The 23,473-nt window shown below is 35.4% G+C and overlaps 1 protein-coding gene across 1 annotated transcript; it reads left to right on the top strand.

Moving 5' to 3' along the window:
* The first annotated feature begins 12,563 nt into the window (after positions 1-12,563).
* On the top strand, positions 12,564-17,236 carry LOC131050855 (abscisic acid 8'-hydroxylase 3). The gene is made up of 9 exons (XM_057985155.2): positions 12,564-12,966; positions 14,205-14,523; positions 14,725-14,874; positions 14,985-15,236; positions 15,359-15,445; positions 15,753-15,831; positions 16,218-16,324; positions 16,468-16,586; positions 16,780-17,236. The coding sequence occupies exons 1-9, from the start codon at positions 12,776-12,778 to the stop codon at positions 16,877-16,879; spliced, it is 1,404 nt and encodes a 467-aa protein (XP_057841138.2). The 5' UTR covers positions 12,564-12,775; the 3' UTR covers positions 16,880-17,236.
* The last annotated feature ends 6,237 nt before the right edge of the window (positions 17,237-23,473 follow it).

The following is a 23,473-nucleotide window of genomic DNA, read 5'->3' as shown; positions in this document are numbered from 1 at the left end:
ACCTGCGGGCACGAGGGTACGGGGGTCTGCGGACCCCAAACCAGAATTTTTCCTTTTTTTTTATTTTTTTTGCTTCTTTTCAATTTTTTTGATGATTTTTTTTTTATTTTTGAATTTTTGAAAAAAATTTCAGGAAAAATGAAAATAATTTTTTTGAAAAAAATTATATCAATATTCGAAAAATCCGTACGATAAGCAAAATTGGGGAAAAAATTTTTCCTCACCAAAATAGGCCAACTTTATAACCAAAATTCATGGAAACGGCCTTCCGGACGCAATGGCGAGGTCGGATCTGGTCTAGGACGCCTCCAAATGACGATGCTCCTCAGATCTGCCTCTTAACGTCGCAATAATGTCTCTTCAAGACGAATCAATGAGACTCCAATAGCTCTGATACCATGTTGGATTTTGCCAAGATCAAGAGATCAATGAAATGTACATGAAAGAGACATAATATGGGACAAGAATAAACTGTATTCTCATCAATAGAAAATGATCAACCATCAACTGGATTATCTCTTGTTACATACAATGTAGATGAGCCTGCTTATATAGGCAAGGCTAGGGATATGTATGAGCACACAAATATGACATGTGGCTCAATAAGAAAAAAGGGTAGGTAGGAAATAGGTGTGGGTAGGTAGGAGAAATAGTATAATATTCCACATGAGGTGGATCACCCACCGAAGGTGGAATTATCACTCCACAATAAGTGGATATGATAGTGTAATAACAAGATCAACACCATAAGAGGTGGAATTTCTCCTACACACACTATCCCAATGTGGCACAAACACCCAAGTGTCTCATATCCAAACTACTATGAAATGCATTATCCTAAGTAAACTTAAGTAAGTGTAATAATATCCATGATGAATAATTATTTACACCAACAATTGTGATGCAATCAAGGTAGGGAGATCCAATGAAGGACAACCCCGCCTTGCATCCTATAATGCAAACACCATGAAAGATACCGGTAACTGGTTCACACAACACAAGATATAACCATGAAAATAGAAAGAGCAATCCTTATAACAATTTAATGAATTACATAGGCCCTCAGGCTTTACACATGTTGGACCGTAGCCCAGGATTACAAAACAATTATTATAACTCAAATCTATGATCCGCAGATCATCTGCTCAACAAATTGGCCTCTGGTAGCAGTCTGCACTATTCTACACTGATCCAGACCTCAGTCCCCCCGGACCAGAATCTCTCTAAAAACTAATCTGTTCTCAATCTTTTCTTCCTCAGACCTCTATCGCCTAAATGAATCTCCAAACTTCCTCTTTATACCATCCACAAGCAACAACAACTCGATTAGGTCAGCGAAAGATCAACCGATTCATGATGAAACGTGCAAACAATAATATGTCGGCCCAAATCACCAAGAACACCTCCAAAAATGCATAGAAATTCGTGCAGACCTCTAAGAACATCGATTGGGCCCAAAACAACATCTCCTAATGATTTGCAAGTTACATAAACCATCCACAATCCAATTCTTCTTTGCTCCACACACTGCATGACCAACTGATAAGAACACACCAACACTAGGACAATATCGAAATCAATATCATACCAGGATCAAATCCAAATGCCATGAATCTTGAGTATGATTGAGACAATGATCTTAAAGTGATAAATCCAAATCCGCAACGCTAAATCCACAAACATGAAGAAACGCAACAATCTCCAAGCAACTCCACTTCTAATTGCTCCAACCGGATGAACTACTCTGGTGCTCCTGCATCAGATTGATTCAATAATAAGGGTTTGATTAAAGGAAAACTTTCTTTATCTAGAAAACTCTCAAACATTGTCTATTGAAAGTACCCTTTTCTGTATTATATTCGAGAAATCAAAGCGAAAAGGTTCTAGACATCATTTTTTGTGGAAATCATTTTCACTTGCAAGGTTCAAAGAAACAAGTTTCAAATTCACAAGTGCAAACACCAATCCCACATAAAATAAACCAAAACACCAAACAAAGAATTCAAAGATAAAAAATATCAATTTAATAATTTAAAAAACAATAATAAATTAACAATATTTATTAAAAAATTATTTAACAGTTTAAATTAAATATTATTAATTTATTTATTGAAATTCAAAATTTTATTTTAATGACATTATTACCACGAAAATATTAATTATAAAAATAATTTAACTAAATATTTTGAATTATTTGTTTTATCGTATATTCATTTATCTCATTAATTGAAGTGTTTGGATTTTAAAGTATCATCAATTTCATTAATTTTATCTTATTAAATGGTCCAACTCACCATTATCATGGTTAAATTTTCTCTCATTTAAATTTATAAGGGTTAATATTATATAAAAATGCATCCCTTACTTAACTTTGTCTCAATAAAGTAGTCACGGTTGCATTTAAGATCTACTTTGATGGTCTCATGTGATTATTTTTAGACTTTTATTTTTAAATATAATTAAAACTTTTAAAAGATTAGATATCACATAAAATAGGAGATTTTAAATAAAATTTATATAATATTGTGTTTATATATATTAAAGATATTTTCATTAAAATATCGAATTTAAATTCTAAATATATTTTACATTGAAAAAATTATATATATTATTATTCATACATTAATTTATATAAGATTATGTTAATATATATACTATTAAAGTATATCTTAATATTTTAAAAATATTTTTATAAGTAAATTATGTGATAAACATAATTCATTATTAAATTTAAATCTTAAATATATATTTTTACATTAAAAATAAATATATATAATATTATTCGCACTCCACCTTTTACAAACATATTAAACATAATTATAACAAAATCAAGTTCTACCACTATTATGAAACAAAGCTATATAATATTTGGTTGGGCTAAAAAATGTTGGAAAGAAAATATTAAAATATTTATTCATAATTAAAAGAAAAGTCTATAACAATTTTTAATAAAGATAATTAATTTATAATGATTATTTTTTAGATGATTTATTTAAGGGTTGTTGATTTACTTTCTCTTGTGGATTATTACTATAATTCTCAATGAAAATATAATTAAATTTATAATTCTTTTATATGTTTTTTTGTGGCTTAAACATGTCCCATTCTATTGTCTCTTTTTAGGCTACTTTAGCTTAAATGCCTCACCTCCTTTCTCATATTGCATGTTATCCTTGTCGTTACCACTCAACCTATATTGCTTGCAATTTCTTCAACACTCCTCTAAATTGAATGCCATGGCTCATATCTCCTCTTGCATGACAACCTCTCCTTTCTCATCTTGCATGCCATCCTCCTCATTATCTTTCAATCTATATTGCTTGTGATTAATTCAACGCTCGTCTAACTTGTGCCATGCCTCTTGTCTCCTCTTGCACACCATCCTCCTTATTATCGCTTCACATTTATTGCTTGCAATTTCTTCAACACTCCTCTAACTTAAATGATATGCCTCCTATCTCCTCTTGCATGGCAACCTCTCCTTTCTCATCTTACACACCATCCTCCTCATTATTACTCAACCTATATTGCTTGCAATTTCTTCTACACTCCTCTAACTTGAATGCCATGCCTCATATCTCCTCTTGCATGACAACCTCTCCTTTCTCATCTTGCACACCATCATCCTCGTTTTCGCTCTACCTATATTTCTTGCAATTTCTTCAGCACTCCTCTATGCCATGCCTCCTATCTCCTCTTGCATGGCAACCTCTCCTTTCTCATCTTGCACGCCATCCTCCTCATTATCGCTCAACCTATATTACTTGCAATTTTTTCAACACTCCTCCAGCTTGAATGTCATGCCTCTTATCTCCTCTTGCATGACAACCTATCCTCTCTCATTTTGCACACCATCTTCCTCCTTATTGCTTCACATATATTACTTGCAATTCCTTCAACACTCCTCTAATGTGAATGTCATGCCTCTGATCTCATCTTATATGACAACCTTTTAATGCTCAACTATCGAATCTTCAACCATCATCTACAAACTTATCACATAATCTACAAACTTATCACATAATCTTTCAACTTTCAACACACCATTCCATCTCTCATCATTATCTACAAGCCTACTGCATAGTCTTTCAACTAGACTAGGACTACTATTACTTCCAATACTATAATATCCCTTTAGAAAACTCAACTCTGATCTCCAATGAGAACCAAACAACCAAACAGTCTTACAATTGACTACAGCTGTATCATCAACATTTAAAAACCATTGAACAATCCACTAAATCCCAATCAAATTCTAAAAAATATCCATTCCTTGGAAACTCAAATTTTGAGTCAATTTTTATTCAATCAAATGAGTTAACAAATAGAAATGAGGTGTATACATGCTTTTACCGAAAGGCTCCCACAAAAAACCATTAAAAAATCCTTGTTACATTCGGTCCTTCCCTTTCCCCCACATGTGGAATTTCATAACCTAATTTAATGCAAATAAACGGCCTTTACAAATATTAAAGGGGAAAACAAATAATTAGGGCGTGGTGGTGGGGCCAGAATAAATGGTAAAAGCAGGGTCACATGGGCAAGGTGGTGGGTCCAGCGGCTACACGGGCTGCGGGTTTTGGGTTGTCCTGCATTTCAAGGATTTACGCTTTTATGTCTTTACATTATAAAAATATAATTCACCTTTTAATTTAAGGGGAAACTTCGGACAGACAATCAAAATGTTTTTAAATTTAGATGAGGTGTGCTTTGTTATTTTTTTACCTTCTTTTTAAGTATCTATTTCAGTCACTTTTGTTTTATTCTAATAATTATTTATAATTATTTAAAAGTGTTTTGCAAATTTGATGGTTGTATGATTGTATTTAAGTATTTTATTATAGAAAATTTGTTGATAAAGAAGGTTGACTGTCGAATGTATCTGTCTTAATATGAATTGTATCTTATTTGACAATTTTTTTTAAATTTTTTTTTATGAATAGGTGTATTTGATTCTATTAATTAAGAATTAAAATACATATATTCACAAAAAAATGTTTGGATGGATATAAGATCACAACCCTAAAGTCGGATAGGCAGAGCCCATAAAATTTATTAGCAACATAAAACAAAGTTGCTTAAGTGGCGAGAGCAACTCTAGTTGGAAGAGGCAGAGGGTCATAGTCATTCGACTTGCCCCATACATCATCGGAGTTTGAGGTGACGTCAAGAACAAACCACCCCTCATGTTCTTTATCTTTATCTTTGTGTTCAATGTGTGTAGGAGAAATCACTAGAGCCAGTCAAGGGAACTATTTTGAAGCATCAAGAGCTAGCTAACCAGAACCACCACTAGCCGACTACCTTGCACCCCAGAAGGGCACCTGGAAGTGGCATCCCTAGGGGGAGCGACAAAGCACTGCCAAGCATGTTGAGACAAGTCATTGTGACATTTTGATTTTTAAATATTTGAAGACCCAAGTTCTAATTTCATTTTAGCTATTTAATCGTATTGGATGTCATTACACTCATAGACGTTCCTTGGATAGAACCATGTTTGGTGGTGTCTATGTTGTTTAGAATCAACTCAAACAATACAAGTGAGTAAAACTTTGACACAACACATTTAAATACACCTTTGCTAGAGGCCCCTGCTTAGTCACTTTTTCTCTCATGGCAAGAGTCTGTTGAGTAGTGATGGAACCAATGGATTATTTTGTTAGTGAGGAAGTGGGACATCATATATGATGGTTGTGTTATTTGTATGGTCTATTTGTGGGTTGGGTTGATGGTGGAGTGGCTTTCTTGATGTATTTTGCAAAATTGAGAGACTATATCTTGTAGTAAATTTAAGTTGAAGTTTGTTGTCCTGCTTATAATCTCTAAGTCTTGTCTTATTTCTTTATGAAAATAATTTAAGGCTTGACCTTAAATTTAGAATATTTTTAAGATGTGAGTCCTTGTATTTTGCTCTATTTTTTTTAGGATTTGGTTTTGTTTTTTAATAGTTTCTCTATTAGATTTTTCCCTAATTTTATCTTATCTTTCCTCGCTCCATGACACATTGAGTGCGATCACTAGATTGAGGAAGAGCGATGCCATGTTTTATTTGTTTGTTTGTTTGTTGAATGTTGTGTGCCTCGTGATGAAATTGATGACTTTCATTCTTCTTATTTTCTTTTTGACATTATGTGCCTCGTGATGAAATTGAGATCTTTCTTTCTTCTTACTTTCTTAATGTTTTTGGTTTTAATGATGTTTCTATTGCAATTTAAGTCCATATGATTAAAACTTTATCTTAATAGTTTCCCAGTTTGTAAACGTGATCTAATTATCTTACTTGAAAATAAAATTACTTTATGAGAGGAAAACTGATGCAGTCAAGGCAGGGAAATCCAATAAAGGACAACCCAACCTTGCAACCTAACACATAAACCATGCAAGATATACCGGTAACCGGTAACAAGATGCCATAAACAATAGAAAGAACAACCGGTAACATAACATAACACATAACCGGTAAAGCAAATAGTTTTAGAGTCTGAAGAATTACACATTCCACATGTTGGATCACAGTCCAGGATACAAATAATGCCTACAATACAAACATAAGATCCGCATATCATCCACATATCAAATCGGCTTCTGGAAATAGTCTGTCGGTTCTACCCTAATCCGAACCTCGGCCGGGACCTCGGCCTTCCGACCTCAATCCAACTGGATCAAAATCTCATCGGATCTACATCTTTGCTCAATCTCTAAACTCTGTCTTTGATATGCTAATTCCTGTCTCTTCAAATGATTCACCAACTTTCATTTATACCGTCTACAAATAATTTCAACTCAATCAAGTCGGCGCAAAGACCAACTGATTCATGAAACGTGTAACAGTAACATGTCGGCTCAAATCACTAAGAACAATCTCCAAATCATAAAATGATGTGAAGACCTCCGGGAATACCAACCAAGGCCCAAAGCAACACCGCTAACGATCCGCAAGTCACGAAGATCAACCGCAACCCAAAATCATCTTCGCTCAACACACTGCCAGACCAACCGGTAAGAACATATCAACTGAGCCAATATTGGAATCCACATCTCACCGAAAACAAAGCCAAATGTTATGAAAATCAAACACGGTAAAGACCACGAACACAAGGGGATAAACCCAAAACCACAATGCTAAACACTCACACATGAAGAAATGCCATGATCTCAAGCAATGCCACTGAAAAATGCTCAACTAGTAAGAACTAGATCGATGCTCCTGCATCAGACTCTCAAGGTTAAAATTGAGTCCCATCACTTGATCTGGTTTGACAATCTATTAGTAGGTACTTGCAACTACCTCAGGGGGTTCGACGATCTGACTACAACTTCTGGTTACCTCTCCACAACAATCTACCAATGTAAACTGTAGACTACCTCAATCAACAATTTGTTCAAGTTTCCACCCACTAATTGCCTCAAGCTTAAGCTCTAGGATCAACAGTCTACCTGCAAACCTTGCTCTACCTCACGTTTAGCGACCTAAACAAGTCCACAAGTTGCCTCAATTTTCTCTCCAACCAACCAGTGCACAAACAACACTTTGTCCAACAACAGGTTCACAAACTCGCTCTGATACCATTTGATGCAATCAAGGTAGGGAAATCCAATGAAGGACAACCCAACCTTGCAGCCTAACACATAAAACATGCAAGATATACTGGTAACTGGTAACAAGATGCCAAAAAGAACAACGGGTAACATAACAGAACACATAATTGGTAACCAATATGAACAAATCTTATTAGAGTCTAAAGGATTACACATTCCACATGCTGGATCATAGTCTGAGATACAAATAATGCTTACAATACAAACATAAGATCCACAAATCATCCACATATCAAATCAGCTTCCGAAAACAGTTTGTCGGTTCTACCCTAATCTGGACCTCAGCCTTCCGACCTCAGTCCAACTGGATCAGAATCTCGTCGAATCTACATCTTCACTCGATCTCTAAACTTTGTCTTTGATCTGCTAACTCTTGTCTCTTCAAATGATTCACCAGCTTTCATTTATACCATCCGCAAATAATTTCAACTCAATCAAGTCGACCCAAAGACCAACCGGTTCATGAAACGTGCAACGGTAACATGTCGACTCAAATCACTAAGAACAATCTCCAAATCATAAAACGATGTGCAAAACTTTGAGAATACCAGCCAAGGCCCAAAGCAACACCTCTAATGATCTGCAAGTCACAGAGATCAACCGCAACCCGAAATCATCTTTGCTCAACACATTGCCAGACCAACCGGTAAGAACATATCAACCGGGCCAATATCGAAATCCACATCTCATTAGAAACAAAGCCAAATGTTATGAAACTTGAACATGGTAAAGACCATGAACACAAGGAGATAAACCCAGAACCACAATGCTAAACACTCACACATGAAGAAATGCCACGATCTCAAGCAATGCCACTAAAAAATGCTCAACCGGTAAGAACTAGACCGGTGCTCCTACATCATACTCTCGGGGTTAATTGAAAAGTGAGTCCCATCACTTGATCTGGTTCGACGATCTATCAATAGGTACTTGCAACCACCTCAGGGGGTTCGACGATATGACTACAGCTTCCGGTTGCCTCTCCATGACGATCTACTGGTGCAAACTACAGACTGCCTCAATCGGTGATCTGTTCAAGTCTCCACCCACTAACTACCTCAAGCTCAAGCTCTAGGATCGACGGTCTACCTGCAAACCTTGCTTTGCCTCACGTTCGGCGATCTAAACAAGTCCACAAGTTGCCTCAATTTTCTCTCCAACCAATCGGCGCACAAACAACACTCTGTCCAACAATAGGTTTACAAACCCGCTCTGATAGCATTTGATGCAGTCAAGGCAAGGAAATCCAATGAAGGACAACCCAACCTTGCAGCCTAACACATAAACCATGTAAGATATATTGGTAACTGGTAACAAGATGCCATAAACAACAAAAAGAACAACTGGTAACATAACAAAACACATAACCGGTAACCAATATGAACAAATCTTATTACAGTCTGAAGGATTACACATTCCACACGTTGGATCACAATCCAAGATACAAATAATGCTTACAATACAAACATAAGATCCACAGATCATCCACATATCAAATCGACTTCCAGAAATAGTTTGTCGGTTCTACCCTAATCCGAACCTCAGCCTTCCGGCCTCAGTCCAACCGGATTAGAATCTCACCAGATCTACATCTTCACTCGATCTCTAAACTCTGTCTTTGATCTGCTAACTCCTGTCTCTTCAAATGATTCACCAACTTTCATTTATATCGCCCGCAAATAATTTCAACTCAGTCAAGTCGGCCCAAAGACCAACCAGTTCATGAAATGTGCAACGGTAACATGTCGTCTCAAATCACTAAGAATAATCTCCAAATCATAAAACAATGTGCAGACCTCCGGGAATATCAACCAAGGTCCAAAGCAACACCTCTAACGATCTGCAAGTCACGAAGATCAACCACAACCCAAAATCATCTTCGCTCAACACACTGCCAAACCAACCGGTAAGACGGGCCAATACCGGAATCCACATCTCACCGGAAACAAAGCCAAATGCTATGAAACTCAAACATGGTAAAGACCACGAACACAAGGAGATAAACCCAAAACCACAATGCTAAACACTCACACATGAAGAAATGCCATGATCTCAAGCAATGCCACTGAAAACTACTCAACCGGTAAGAACTAGACTAGTGCTCCTGCATCAAAAACTAAGATGGATTTTAACTAATGCATTTTTCTATGTTTTTGGCCTTTTTGACTTCCAATTTTGAATGTAAATTAATCTAATGGAAGCAAAACATATCTAACTTACCAAGACTGAAATCAAATCAAGATATAGTAAAGCAATAAAATTCTAAGTTAACCAAGAGAAAATAATAGTTTTTCTTTCCCAAGGGTGAGAATGTTTGTTAATCACTAATCTAACTACTTTTCCAAAGCAAATAAAGAACTTGCAAAACAACGAGTTGTGTTCATGCTTGGCTTATGTCCTTAGAGAACCAAAAAAGTGTGGATTTTCCTCTACAATAATTCGGTCCTCCATTTGATGACATGAAAGGAGACAATGATATTGAGTGGATACTAGTGATAAAATAATTGAAGCTTAGAAATTTGAATAACAAAAAGCAAAAGGATCATGAAGTTCTATACAAACATAAAATGCTAATGAGGGTTTGAAGTATGAACTTGATCTTGCAAAGGTGATTGGCTAGGAAATGAGAGATCCAAGAAAGGATGACAAGAATGCAAACATAATAGTTAGCCTCCCCTAAAACAAGAGAGGAGGGAGCATTTATAGTTTGAAAATCAACACCATAGGGGAGAGAACTACAAAACTAATTAGAAGAGCACATAATTATGTTGTAGAGAGAACAAGAGAATGGTTGTGAGAAGAAAAAGTTAAAGAGTGGTAGTTCAATTAGACAAGAGAGAACTCTCAATCAAAAGAGAAATTGGAGGTTAACTGATAAAAAATATAAGAAATCATGCATACCAAAAGATGATAGGATCATTCCTTTTGGAAACAAGGTCAACCCTTTTTCCATGCTTGGTCATGTGAGTGACCCTACAACTTAAGGATATGACAACTAGGAGACCCTCAAGTCTCTTGAGCAACCCTCCTACCAAGGATCTACAAAAGGTTTTTGAACATGCATGGAGACTTTAGAATTTATTTTGAAGGCTAGAAAAGAGTTGAGGGGTTGAAAAGGTTGGAGGATGAATCATTAAGTGTGAAATTGTTTGTGAGAAGTCTAATTCATGCTTTTGGGGGTCATGAAATGGGATTGCCAAATCATCAATTACCATGTTGGCCCATTCAACTTTGAACACTTATAGTGTCTCCAACATTAAAAAGAGATCTCTTTTAATTCTAATGCTCATCTTTTTCACCCCAACTTGTATCCCTAGTATCAAAGATATAAAAAAATGCATAAACACAAGAAGAGGAAGAACGAATAGAATACATAGGAACAAGCAAAAGACAACATAATATAAGCCATTATTGTACATTCATGTCTGAACGTACAACTACATATACTTAGATATAACACCTAATTACCTTAAACATTTATGTACTTTTTCAAGGATCCATTCCAATCTTCCAAATCTATTTGTGAGACTTGAATGTTATTGATAAAGTTTTGTTATTCAACCTTCTGAAGGCAAGTCCTTGGGTGCCTACACTTCACCATTCCCCTAGATATCACAAACAAAAAATACATTACAAAAATGTAGAGTTGTAGAAAACCAACTTGTAACTATACAAACACCAACACAACCATACACACACCACCATGCTAAAAAGGACATTTAATCAAATCTAATGACATCTAGTTCCCCACATAGGTCAAGGAAAAAGGTTCAAAGAGTGGAAATATTCCAATTTTAACATCAAACACATATTGTGGCAATTAGACAAGCATTCTCTACTGAATATGCTAAAAATTTCTAAACCTTTATCCTCACTCATTTTTTTTTTATCTTCCTACAAACAACCTCAACTCAATGAATTAATTTATTAGAATCTCTTCTAATATATCATATGAACCATCAAGCTCTAAAAATACATATAGGAGATCTATAATAAAAAACACTATTAGTTGGTATATGCAATCCAAAATATTAAATGGGTTAAAAACAAAATAGATAACAAAAACTTAAGCACACATAATACTATAGTCTCAATCGATACGGTCATCATATTTAAAAAGGATTAGGTGCTTCCTACATACTGGGAACAAGTGATAGGATATGTGCACTTCATATTTGAAACATAGTTAGGTGCCTCTTGCATACAGAGTATGCATGCCTTGTATCAGAAGCAAGGGATAGGGTATGTACACCTCGTATTTGAAGCATAGTTAGGTGCCTCTTGCATATAGGGAGTAGTAGGTAGTCCCAAGGGATAGGGTGTGTATGCCTTGTGATTAAAGCATAGTTATGTGCCTCTTGTATATGGGAGTAGGAGGTAGTCCCAAGGGATAGGGTATATAAGTGTCGTATTGGGAGCAAGGGATAGGGTATGCACGCCTCGTAGTTGAAGCATAGTTAGATGCCTCTTGCATATTGAGAGTATGAGACTGTCTCAAGGATAAAATATGCACACCTTGTATTTGAAGCATAGTTAGGCGCCTCCTCCATACGAAAAATACATGATAGTCCCATATATTATAAGCCATCTATAAATCCAATAACATATCACCCGATATTGTGACCTATAAGTGAACCCATTTAGATTGCCATTTTAAAAAAATATCTAACTTAATCGTCCAAAAAAAATTCATTTAAAAAAAATCTTTCTGAATAGAACAAAACAATTTCAATCTGACAACCCATTCCATCTTTAACTATGCAGGTTCTAATTATTAAGATGATTCATTTCATCTATCCCCCTTGGAATGTGGTGGCAAACGTTTGGGCGTCAAATTCAGGGCTTGAAATGAGTGCCTGGCTGGGATTGGTTGTGCAGTGAGCGGAGTTGCGCAGGCTGTCTCCATGCATAATAACAAACCATTTTTCCGTCCACAATATGATAATCTAACCCAGCCGCAAAACCGATGCATTATGCACACACATTAGCCGGATAGTTTCAATGGAATCCTGTGCACCTTGAGCTGGCCAATCAATCTGCTTTCTTCTGCTATATATACTTCACTCCACTTCATCTTTTGCCACAATCATTACATTTATTAGACACCCATATTTCCTTTTGGCCCAGGCTCTAACCAGCTTCCCGCCTCTTAAAAAATTCTCCCCAGTAACAAAATATGATGCTTTTAGCGGGAGTTGGGCTATTAGCCGCTTTTTTTCTGCTGCTCGTAAGGCCATGGCGTACAAGTTCTCCAAGTTCTCCAGGCTTGAATTTGCCCCCTGGCTCCCTTGGATGGCCGTACATGGGCGAGACCCTGCAACTGTACTCGCAGAATCCCAATCTCTTCTTCGCCTCCAAGCAGTCAAGGTTCTGCTCTGTCTTAGATGCTCTAAATTGAAGGAAATGGGATTCAATTCACTTGCCTGCCCTGTTTCTGAGTCTAGTAGTTGAAAATGGTGTTCTGTTAGCTTGTCTGACAACCCAAATGTTCCTCTTCCTGTAATGGGTCTCCTCTGTTCTCCTCCTGAACTTCCTGTCAATGGCTGACTCATGCTTTAAGTACTACACTACTGAGCTATCTATTCTACCCATCCTTTGATAGTCAGGATTGTAGATTGTGTCTCTGACATCCTTCCACTGATATGGTACAACTGACTGAATTCGGGAAAGCACTCGCTATCCAGACCTACTTATGTCTTTTATTTTTGATCTTTTTGAAGTTGTTGGGAGTTCAACAAGAATTCCCTACTACCGTATTTTTCATAGTACGTTTGCAGTCTGATAGGCCTTTCGTTGACATTAATATCATCATCATCACATTCTTATTTATTGACATGTTGTGCTCTACTAAATAATTTGGTTACCTTTTTATGATGTTTTTAGGTTGATTTTCCCTGTACTTTTACAGTCCTAAAGTCCAAATTAGAGCATTCGTTGACATTAATATCATCATCGTCTTCCTATTTTTGGACATTATGTGCTCTGTCATATAATTCAGTTGATTTCATTTATGCCTTCTTATGGAGACTCTTCTTGTGAACATTTATTGAGTACCCAAATCCATATCAATAATGTGCTTCAAATTGTTTCCCGCCCAATTTTCTTGTTTCTGTTCAATGCGTGAAATTCCTCAGACACAATGTATTTCCATGTAATCTTTATGTATTTTTGGGTTCTCTGTCCTTTCCATCGCATCTCAATGTTTTAGTGTATCCACTGTCTGTAGCTTTTGTGTCGATCTAGAGCCAGTTGTACTGTTTTAAACAAGGCTGTTTGTCATATCTAAATTTATAATCGAGATCCACTTGGCCTGATTGATTGCACACGTGAATTTTATGTGAATGCTCTGTAGAAGCTGTTGTATTGGATTTGGGGATGGGTTCATATTGCAGTAGAATGAGTGCTTGAGATTAGATTCATATAATTTAGTATCCCTGGTACTTGGATTCCTTCATTTGTAAATGCTACTGCCCTGAAGAAAAATGAAAATGAGTATTAAATATCTACAGCTGTCTGTAAAGTTCAATGGTACTGTAAAATTACAGCTAATTTGGGATGTCTTATATGAGTACTGAGTTCATTTGTGTTCTGTTTTTTTTTCACAGGTATGGGGATATTTTCAAAACCCATATATTGGGGTGCCCATGCATTATGATTGCTAGTCCAGAGGCAGCGAGATTTGTTCTGGTAAATCAGGCTCATCTGTTCAAGCCCACCTTCCCCAAGAGTAAAGAGCGCATGATAGGTCCTCAGGCCCTCTTCTTTCATCAGGGAGATTATCATGCACATTTGAGGAAGCTGGTTCAGAGATCCTTTTTTCCTGAGGCCATCAGAAATATTGTTCCCGATATTGAATCTCTTGCTCTTCGGGCTCTCCATTCCTGGGAACGCAATACCATCAACACATTCCAGGAGATGAAAAGGGTATGGAATCCATTGATTTTACCACAAGCACTAGAACGACAATAATTGAGGAATTACTTAAATCTAAAATATGTCAGTATGGATAGACATAGGAGTCACTGTGTTCAATCTTCTCTGATCTTAATGACTTTGTAACTAGTGGGTATAACCTTTTATTCATTGGATTAAACTAACTAGGCCTACATTGCTGGTGTTTGGCAGTATGCATTTCAAGTTGTGCTCCTCTCAATATTTGGGCCGGATGAAGTATTTGATAGAGATGATCTCAAAAATTCATATTATATTGTGGAGAAGGGCTACAATTCAATGCCCATCAACCTTCCTGGCACCCTCTTCAACAAGGCAATGAAGGTGAAACAAAAATAAAATCCCAGATTCTGTTGTAATTGATCTTTTCTGCGCAAAATATTGGCTCTGGGGCTTCCAATCATAACCTGACAGACCTTTTGATTTGAGTGCAGGCCAGGAAACATCTTAGTGATATACTGACCCAGATAATTGCTGCAAGAAGAGCCAACAAGGATTTGGTGCAAAAGGATTTGTTAGGCTCCTTAATGCAGTCTAAGGATGGAAATTTGCAGGCCTTAACTGATGAACAGATTGCAGATAATATCATTGGTGTCATTTTTGCCGCACAAGACACCACTGCCAGTGTCTTGACATGGATCGTTAAATATCTCCGAGACCATCCATCATTTCTCCAGGCTGTCACGGTAATAATAGTAGACTCTTACAATTTGTCCTCATCATCAGAGACATCTTATGTTTGGATTATCAAGAATGTGCATTTGTCAGTTAGTCTATCTAAACCTGCTTTGATTGGTAAATGCCACAGGCTGAGCAAGAAGCTATTAGAAGAGCCAAAGGATGTGATGGGCACTTAACTTGGGAAGATACAAAGAACATGCCCTTAACATGCAGGGTAAATATTTCTCATATCTTTGTTTTATATTTGTAATTGGAAGGATATCGGTGCCGTACTGAGATATCCACCTCCTATCTAGGGTTTTTTCAACGAAACTCTTGATCAGAAATAGATATGTAACCTAGGCCTCTAGCTTATCTTGCTCTTTCATGTTTTAGTATTTGGGTATTTGATCCCTGCTCTTTTCTCTGATCAGATTTCTGCCTTAGCTTCAAATTCCACATATAGGCGAAGAATCTACTTGGGTTTTTCACAGCAGCTTCAAACTCCATTTATAGGCTAAGAATCTGCTTTGGTTTTCCAGGTTATTCAGGAGACATTAAGAGTGGCCACCATATTATCATTCACTTTCAGAGAAGCAGTTCAGGATGTGGAATACAAAGGTGGGCAGATCTTGTCTACGTTCTAAATATTTTGGGTATAACTTTTCAGTGAAACGGTTATCCAGCCATCAGGATGCACAATGGTATCAATGGTTGGATGTTACATAATTGAAAATTTGACTTCTTATTATTGAGGAGGACTCTAGTTATTCTTGAGGTAGTATAGTGAACAAGCTACGATGAGAAGTCAAAACTTCAATTATGTAACATCCAACCATAGATGTCATGATGATGCATCGTGATGACTGGATAGCCGTTTCCAATTCTAAGTAGGCGGATGAATTTTTAAGTCAATCTAATGACAGGCTTTGCGTAACAAGTTTTCTCCAATTGATTTTTTTACATCTGGTTCAACTACAGTATCTAACCGTCTGATTCTTTTACAGGTTACCTTATTCCCAAAGGATGGAAGGTCATGCCATTGTTTAGAAACATTCACCACAGTCCAGAATTCTTTCCTGATCCACAGAAGTTCGACCCTACACGATTTGAGGTTGGTTTTCCTCATTCACTATAGTCAACAAATATCCCTTCAATCTGATACTTTTTCATGCTTTATTCTCATTTGACTTGGGAAAAAGAAGCAACAGTGAATCATGATAGAATGTAATCATGTTGCCGTACCACTGTTTTCAGATGCCTCCAAAGCCCAACACATTTATGCCTTTTGGAAGTGGGGCTCATTCCTGCCCTGGCAATGAGCTTGCAAAGCTGGAGATGCTCATACTCATCCATCACATGACCACAAAATTTAGGTAATAAACTCATTCTTAATAATCTATTATTTCTATGATTATGAGATATTTTCACATGCTGATAAAGGATCATATAAACGTTGAGAAATCAAAATTTGAAACTAATTAACAGCTTTAATAGATTATAAAAACTTGATATCATTGACATTAGATCTGTGAATGCTCATTGCTCTGTCTGGTCTGCTTTTTGCAGGTGGGACTTTGTGGGGACAGAGAGTGGAATACAATATGGTCCTTTCCCTGTTCCAAAGCATGGATTACCCATCAATCTTAGTAGGAAATCTGGGTCTTAACGCTTGCCCCTGCTCAACCCTAATTTTCTTGTTCATCTTCCTCGAGTTACCTTGGATGAAGACCTGTGTAACTGCAACTGCAACAGGCAGACACTAGCACTTCCGAGGGATGGAGCTACACTAACACACCCAATTCACCAGGGAAAATATGAATTTTTCTGAGACTGACTGGTCAATGGTCAATCAATAAGCACCTCTTTTACATTTTTTAAGCAGGATACACAAGCCGTATTCCTGCCTCTCTTGTAATACAAGTTAGGATGATTTCCTAATGAAGTCCTCCTTCCATTTCAAGGCACCAAAAGGAAATTTAAGCACAAAGTTTCCAATAAAATCTTCCCTCTATGTTATCCTGAATCCAATTTGGTTTTTAACTCATACATGAAAAACAAATAAATGTTGGTTGTGTTGGTTTAGTAGCAATTTGTGTCATCATCTTCACAACAACACAAACATATATAACAATGGAAGACATTACATTAGCAAAAGACTCACATAACCTCATCCCAACAAGGGATAAAGGTGATATGGTCTCCCTTATATTGAAAATAAAGTACTTGATTCTAATTGCTAACACAACCACTAAATCCAAATGGTTCATTATTTGATTCATTTACAAGGGTGAAGAAGTGAATTCATTCCTTGATTCATTCATAAGGGTGAATAAGTGAATGTAATTTATTAAGATGGAAGACATGAACCATGTCTACTATTAGAATCATACGATTTTATGAGGTTTAAATGTTAGATTCAATTACTTATTATAACTTTGTAATCATAAAAGTGAGATTAAATTCATATAATCATGTAGCCTATTTGTTTGATCATTACATGGTACAAAAATACAAGGAAAACATGTGATCTTTCTTATTAAATCAAGGTACAATACAAATATGCCTACACATGCCTAAAATGATAAAATAGAAGGAAACATGGTATTTCACATTCACAACTATAGCGTAGTTTGTTTATTTTTTTCCCAATTCAATAGAGGTCTAGAACATAATTTCTTTAATATTGTTCACCCAAACATAATTATGGCATGCAAATAGCATCAAATGATCATAATTTTGCCCAACAACATATCTATGAAATAAAATCTTAAATAAAGTAACTATTAAAATTATGTTAAAAAAAGTCAATATTCATTCAAAGACTCTGTCTCATTTATTATGCATTTCCACCAAATATGTCAATCATGAATAAGTTTACGAATTCTCATACAATTTCATAGAGTACAAACAATAACATGCGTTAAGTTCATCTACATACTCAAAAGTTGCAGTTATTCATAAATTGCACTTTTGCACAAATGATAACACAACAAATCAACTTAAAAAAGAATTACATCTTCCTCAAATACAAGTCACAATTCTCAAGATAGTACAAGCATAAGATGGAAGGAGATTCATCCATGAACTCCAAGAAGTGTCACCAGAATCCCATCATGCATCCCCAATGGTGATCAACACCACCCAACCATGTAGGACCTTGAGGCCCACCCAAATATGACAGACAAAGATGGCCTCAAACAAACAACATTTAAAATGGTTTCTCAACGCACAATTGGAATCAAACAATCCAATTAACAAAAGGAAGAAGAGAGTGCAAAAAGGAGAAGTAACAATCTTATATAGTTGCATGATCACATCTTATTTTCCATGATGTCATCTGAAATAAAATTAGGTCTCTAGTACCTATAATATATTTTTATCCATTGATACTTGAAGTAAAAAAAAATCGGTGGGGTAAAAGAGTATCATAGGGATTATTATGTCAGGATTGAATTTCAAGACTTCCTTGCACTTTATTCAATCCTTAAGGTTACATCAATAATAAAATTGATAAATATATGAGGGTGGTAATAGATGTCAATGTAAGGTGACAATGAATATCGCTAAGCTAATTGTTTTTTTTTTGTTGAATATAAATACAAGCCAATTAGTTACTTCGTCAAAGAATGTACTAATGCATGTTTCTTGATTGATAGTTGTTGATGCTAACAAATGATGATTAATGATTAGTTAGTTATCAAAGGAGAAGAGATTGTACACTCTTTTGGCATCACATGTTGCTATCTAATCAATTTTCTTTTCTCATGTGCATAGACACCTAAAATCCATCCTCATACTTCAACTAGTTCTCGCCATTAATCTTATACCACCTCCAACAATGATTTGAAAAAAATATTTTAGTTTCAATTAATTTGTAACACTATCGCTAATAAATAATTCAATTTACCAAAGCTAATATTCATTATCCATTTTAAAAAACATTTATCTAAAATCTACATCATCCATCTACCTAATTTAGAATTCTTAAAAATTCTCAAAGGAAGTTGACATTTAATCAATGTCCATCCAAATCATCAAATCAATCATAGCCTTCCAATCCCAACCACAAATTTATTAAAAATTAACATTAAATACAAATAATCAAATCTAACATAAAATCAACGCTCAATCCTAGCCATCAAATTAGCCAAATTAATCTTAGCCATTCACCTCCAACTATCTTAAAACCAAATTAGTATCAACTATCAAGTTCAGTTATCTACTCAATCTAATTAATCTCAACCCTCCATACACCAACCACCTACATTTAATTCTCTCTTCCCTTTCATACAATCCTATCCATCTGTTCTAAAATAATCTTGATCCTCCATTTATCCTGATCAAATCTATAAATAGACCCTTCCTCAAGAAATTTTTGAGTAGAGAAAAAGGATGCAAAAGGTTATGGTACTAAATTATTGAGCAAACACATTCATCCTCTCCATAAAAAAAAACTTTGAGCACATCATTTGGCATCAAAAAGTTTGTTGGTAGGAGTGTCATATTTCTCTTGTTGTTACTTTCCATTCTCTTTCACTCTAACATAACTAACCAACAATGTCATATTTCTCTTATTGTTACTTTCCATTCTCTTCACTCTAACATAAGTGCAATTAGATGGAAAATAAGGACTTGTTTTGTGCATTATTCTATCATTTTTCTCTACAGTTTGTGTGCACATTTTTCATACTCATTTAAATTTTGCAAAATGAATTTAAGTTATTATTTTTGAATTTTTTTTTGTCAAAAGATACATCATAACTTATATTCTTATCCCCCTTAGCTTGACTAGCCTCCTTGCTACCTACATGACCCATCCTCCATTTTGAAAATGTAGAGATCGATGTAAAGGTCCTAAATTTGGTTTCTCTCATACACTTTTAACCCATAAGAAGCTCCACTTCTTAAAAGGAGACCCATTTGGACTATAATCCATTTTTTCATGAGTAAGATGAATTGTCTGCTTAATTTTAATATTACAAGAATTTGTAAAGATGTTTCTTAAATCAATTATATATATATATATATATATATATTTCAAATTATGATGATGGATTTTTAGTATAATTTGAAATTTAGATAAAAAAGATATCCATGATTGATTCCAAAAGTATTCTTGAAAATTCACATGATTATGGAAAATTTATGTTGGATTATGTTGGCAGTGGGCCAGTGTCCCTTGTGGGATTCACGACATGGTTTAACAACCTCTTGTGGATTCTATAAGTCTAGTGGTTGTATCGGGCATTGAAAGGTCGATCTTTTGGTGCAACGACAACCCTAGCTTGTAACAAGTGGTATCAGAGCTTGGTCACAAGTTCAAATCATGCAGACCACAACGAGTGATGCTGGGAGGGGGATTGTTGGCAGTGGGCTAGCGTCCCTTGTGGGGATTCGCGACATGGTTTAACAACCTCTTGTGGATTCTATAAGTCTAGTGGTTGTATCGAGCATTGAAAGGTCGATCTTTTGGTGCAACGACAACCCTAGCTTGTAACAAGTGGTATCAGAGCTTGGTCACAAGTTCGAATCATGCAGGCCACAACGAGTGACGCTGGGAGGGGGATTGTTGGCAGTGGGCTAGCGTCCCTTGTGGGGATTCGTGACATGGTTTAACAACCTCTTGTGGATTCTATAAGTCTAGTCGTTGTATCGGGCATTGAAAGGTCAATCTTTTGGTGCAACGACAACCCTAGCTTGTAACAGATTATACTAATGATAGATTACTTATTATAACCCAAAATTTAAAAAAAATATACAATTGATTTCAAAACCATTCTTACAAATACAACATAAAATGAGGAAAACACAACCAACTAAATACAAGATAAAATGAGGAAAACATAACCAACTATCCCATAAAATTGTTTGACTAAATTTCAAGCATTTATGCCATACCCACTTTTCATAGCATATTATAGCACCATTTTTTTTTTGTAAAATTACAATTTATTTAGCTCAACGAGAAGGACGTTCATACAATTTTATCATTAGTTGAATAAACTACTTTTTAGCTCGTATATGCAATAGATATTCTACTTAACCACTATAAAAAAATTTGCCAATTACCATTGAATTTCAAGCACATTTGAAGAGTTTACCATTGAATTTTAGTATCATTTGTAGGTTTTGGATGAGGATTTGTGTTATGCTTTTATTCAGTTGAAAGGGGAGGTAATATACTTGTGTGATGGAAGGCATTTCAAAATGGGAGTGTGAACATAGTCTCTCATTTTATTTCATTTGGTTCATTATGTATTATATATATGGGATTTTTTTTAATAATCTAATTTCAATGCAAAAGACATTGTACGTCAAAGATATTAAAATCATTTTTTTTTAATATGCAATTTTCATTGATCAAAGACTGATTTTCAAAACATTGTTTGGATTCTTAAAGAAAACTTAATATTTCTTTGTGTTTTGTTGTGTTTGTGTGGTAAAAGGGTGTGTATGATCTTCCCTTGCACCACAAAGTGTCTTAGGAATTAAAAGAATCCTTTATTCACTTGCTATTTTTTTGAAAGGCTAGTCTCATGTACAATATTTCATCCTATCACAAGGTGATCTTGAAAATCAAAAGCAACTAACTTTTTCTTATACTTTTTCTAGTAGTCTTGGCTTGAATTGCATCACCAAGAGACGACACAAACCCATGCACTCTAATGGGGTATATGAGTTAAGTGAGAATCTAAAGACTCCTTCAAGATGCATTTGTCATTTTGGGCTAAGCTTATAAGAAACTTTATAACTTGCAATTGAAGAAAGAGAGTGGTTTACCCTCTCATACTAGGCCATTAGGCATACACCTTAATTTTATGGATTTTGCTTCATGTACCTTTAGGTAAATTGAGGAAATACCTAACAAGTCTTGTATAAACTTGGCATAGTGAACCTTTCAAACATTTGATTTTTTTAGTGCGTCATTATGCAGTTATATAATTAAAATAGCATTCACACTATACTTAAAAAAATATAATAGCAGACCATGTATACTCGTCGCATGCCCTATTGTGATCTTAAGGATCAAAATTGGTTAGCACCTTGAGTTTAGTAGGCCATATTATTTATCAGTGCAACAAAGTATATTTGTGGATTTATAAAGTTAAACACTTCCATCTAAATAAATTAATATTGTTGTTATGTTTTTATGTCCTCCGCTTTGTGTAAACCCATTTTAAACCTTTCACACATCAAAAAAAAATTCATCTCCAAGGTTCAATACTTTCAATATAAAATCATGTTGAATTGTCACATGTCACTTGATGTAGCTAGCAACATATATAGAACCAACAATAACTTTGAATTTGTGGAAGAAAACCTTCCCTAAAATGCTTGAGTCCACAAAGGAAAAAAACCTCGTGATCTTGACAAGGTGCAAGTTACATGTTATCATGATATTGAAAAACTTCACAACCTGTTGGAATGATATTTGACCCATCATGAAGTTGCAGACTTCAAGGATCAATCAAGAAAAATACCAACCACAAGAGAATGTTTTAACATGAGCTTGTATGAACAATGAGCTTGAAAATGCTATGAATTGATATGATATAATACACATATGATCCTTCATTACATAGGCAAGATGATGAGGTGGGAGTACAACTACCCTTAACACAAACATTAAATGATCATTGAGTAATTATTTCAACTCATGAATCTCCTTCTTATAACAATTTTGTTCACTATGCCCTTTTTTTCTTACAAGAGTTACATTTGGGCATCTTCCTCTTAGGATGAACCTTTTTAAAAGAGGTAATGGAAGTCTCACTAGATTTTATCTCGGGCTTGTTCTTTTTCTCCCCCTTCCTCTTAGGTGGAGTAGCAACCAATGCATGAGACTTAGGAGTGACATCATTTTGGTGAAGTTTTGATTGTTTCTTAGTCAACCTCTCATAAAAGATCACAAATGTTGGCATGACAAATTGAATACACAACCCATCCATAGTGGAATAAAAGGAAGTGGCAAAATATGAAAAAACACCCATCAATTTAGACAAAATCAATAATTTTTATTCCTTATCAGATTTATCTTTCCCACAACTCGCTAACTGATAACACAAAGACTTGAACTTAACTAAATAGTCCTCTATAGTAGGAAATGTAGTAATAGAAAGAGATGTTAATTATACCTCTTGTTTCAAAGCTCTAACATCACTAAATGAACCAAAGAGATCCTTGTATTTGTCCCATACCTCTCTAGGTGTAGTGTACTCCTCAATGTGGAAGAACAAGGAATCTGAAACATGCATAGCAA

The sequence above is a fragment of the Cryptomeria japonica genome, chromosome 2 (assembly GCF_030272615.1).
Source record: "Cryptomeria japonica chromosome 2, Sugi_1.0, whole genome shotgun sequence".
NCBI classification, from domain to species: domain Eukaryota; kingdom Viridiplantae; phylum Streptophyta; class Pinopsida; order Cupressales; family Cupressaceae; genus Cryptomeria; species Cryptomeria japonica.
This window is presented reverse-complemented; position numbering and strand designations above follow the sequence as displayed.

Bases quoted from the DNA above. Each gene is read 5' to 3' on its own strand.
- LOC131050855 (XM_057985155.2), top strand. From the start codon at position 12,776: ATGATGCTTTTAGCGGGAGTTGGGCTATTAGCCGCTTTTTTTCTGCTG. The intron at 16,325-16,467 runs GTTGGTTTTCCT...CACTGTTTTCAG, and splicing joins TCGACCCTACACGATTTGAG to ATGCCTCCAAAGCCCAACAC. The intron at 16,587-16,779 runs GTAATAAACTCA...TGCTTTTTGCAG, and splicing joins CACATGACCACAAAATTTAG to GTGGGACTTTGTGGGGACAG.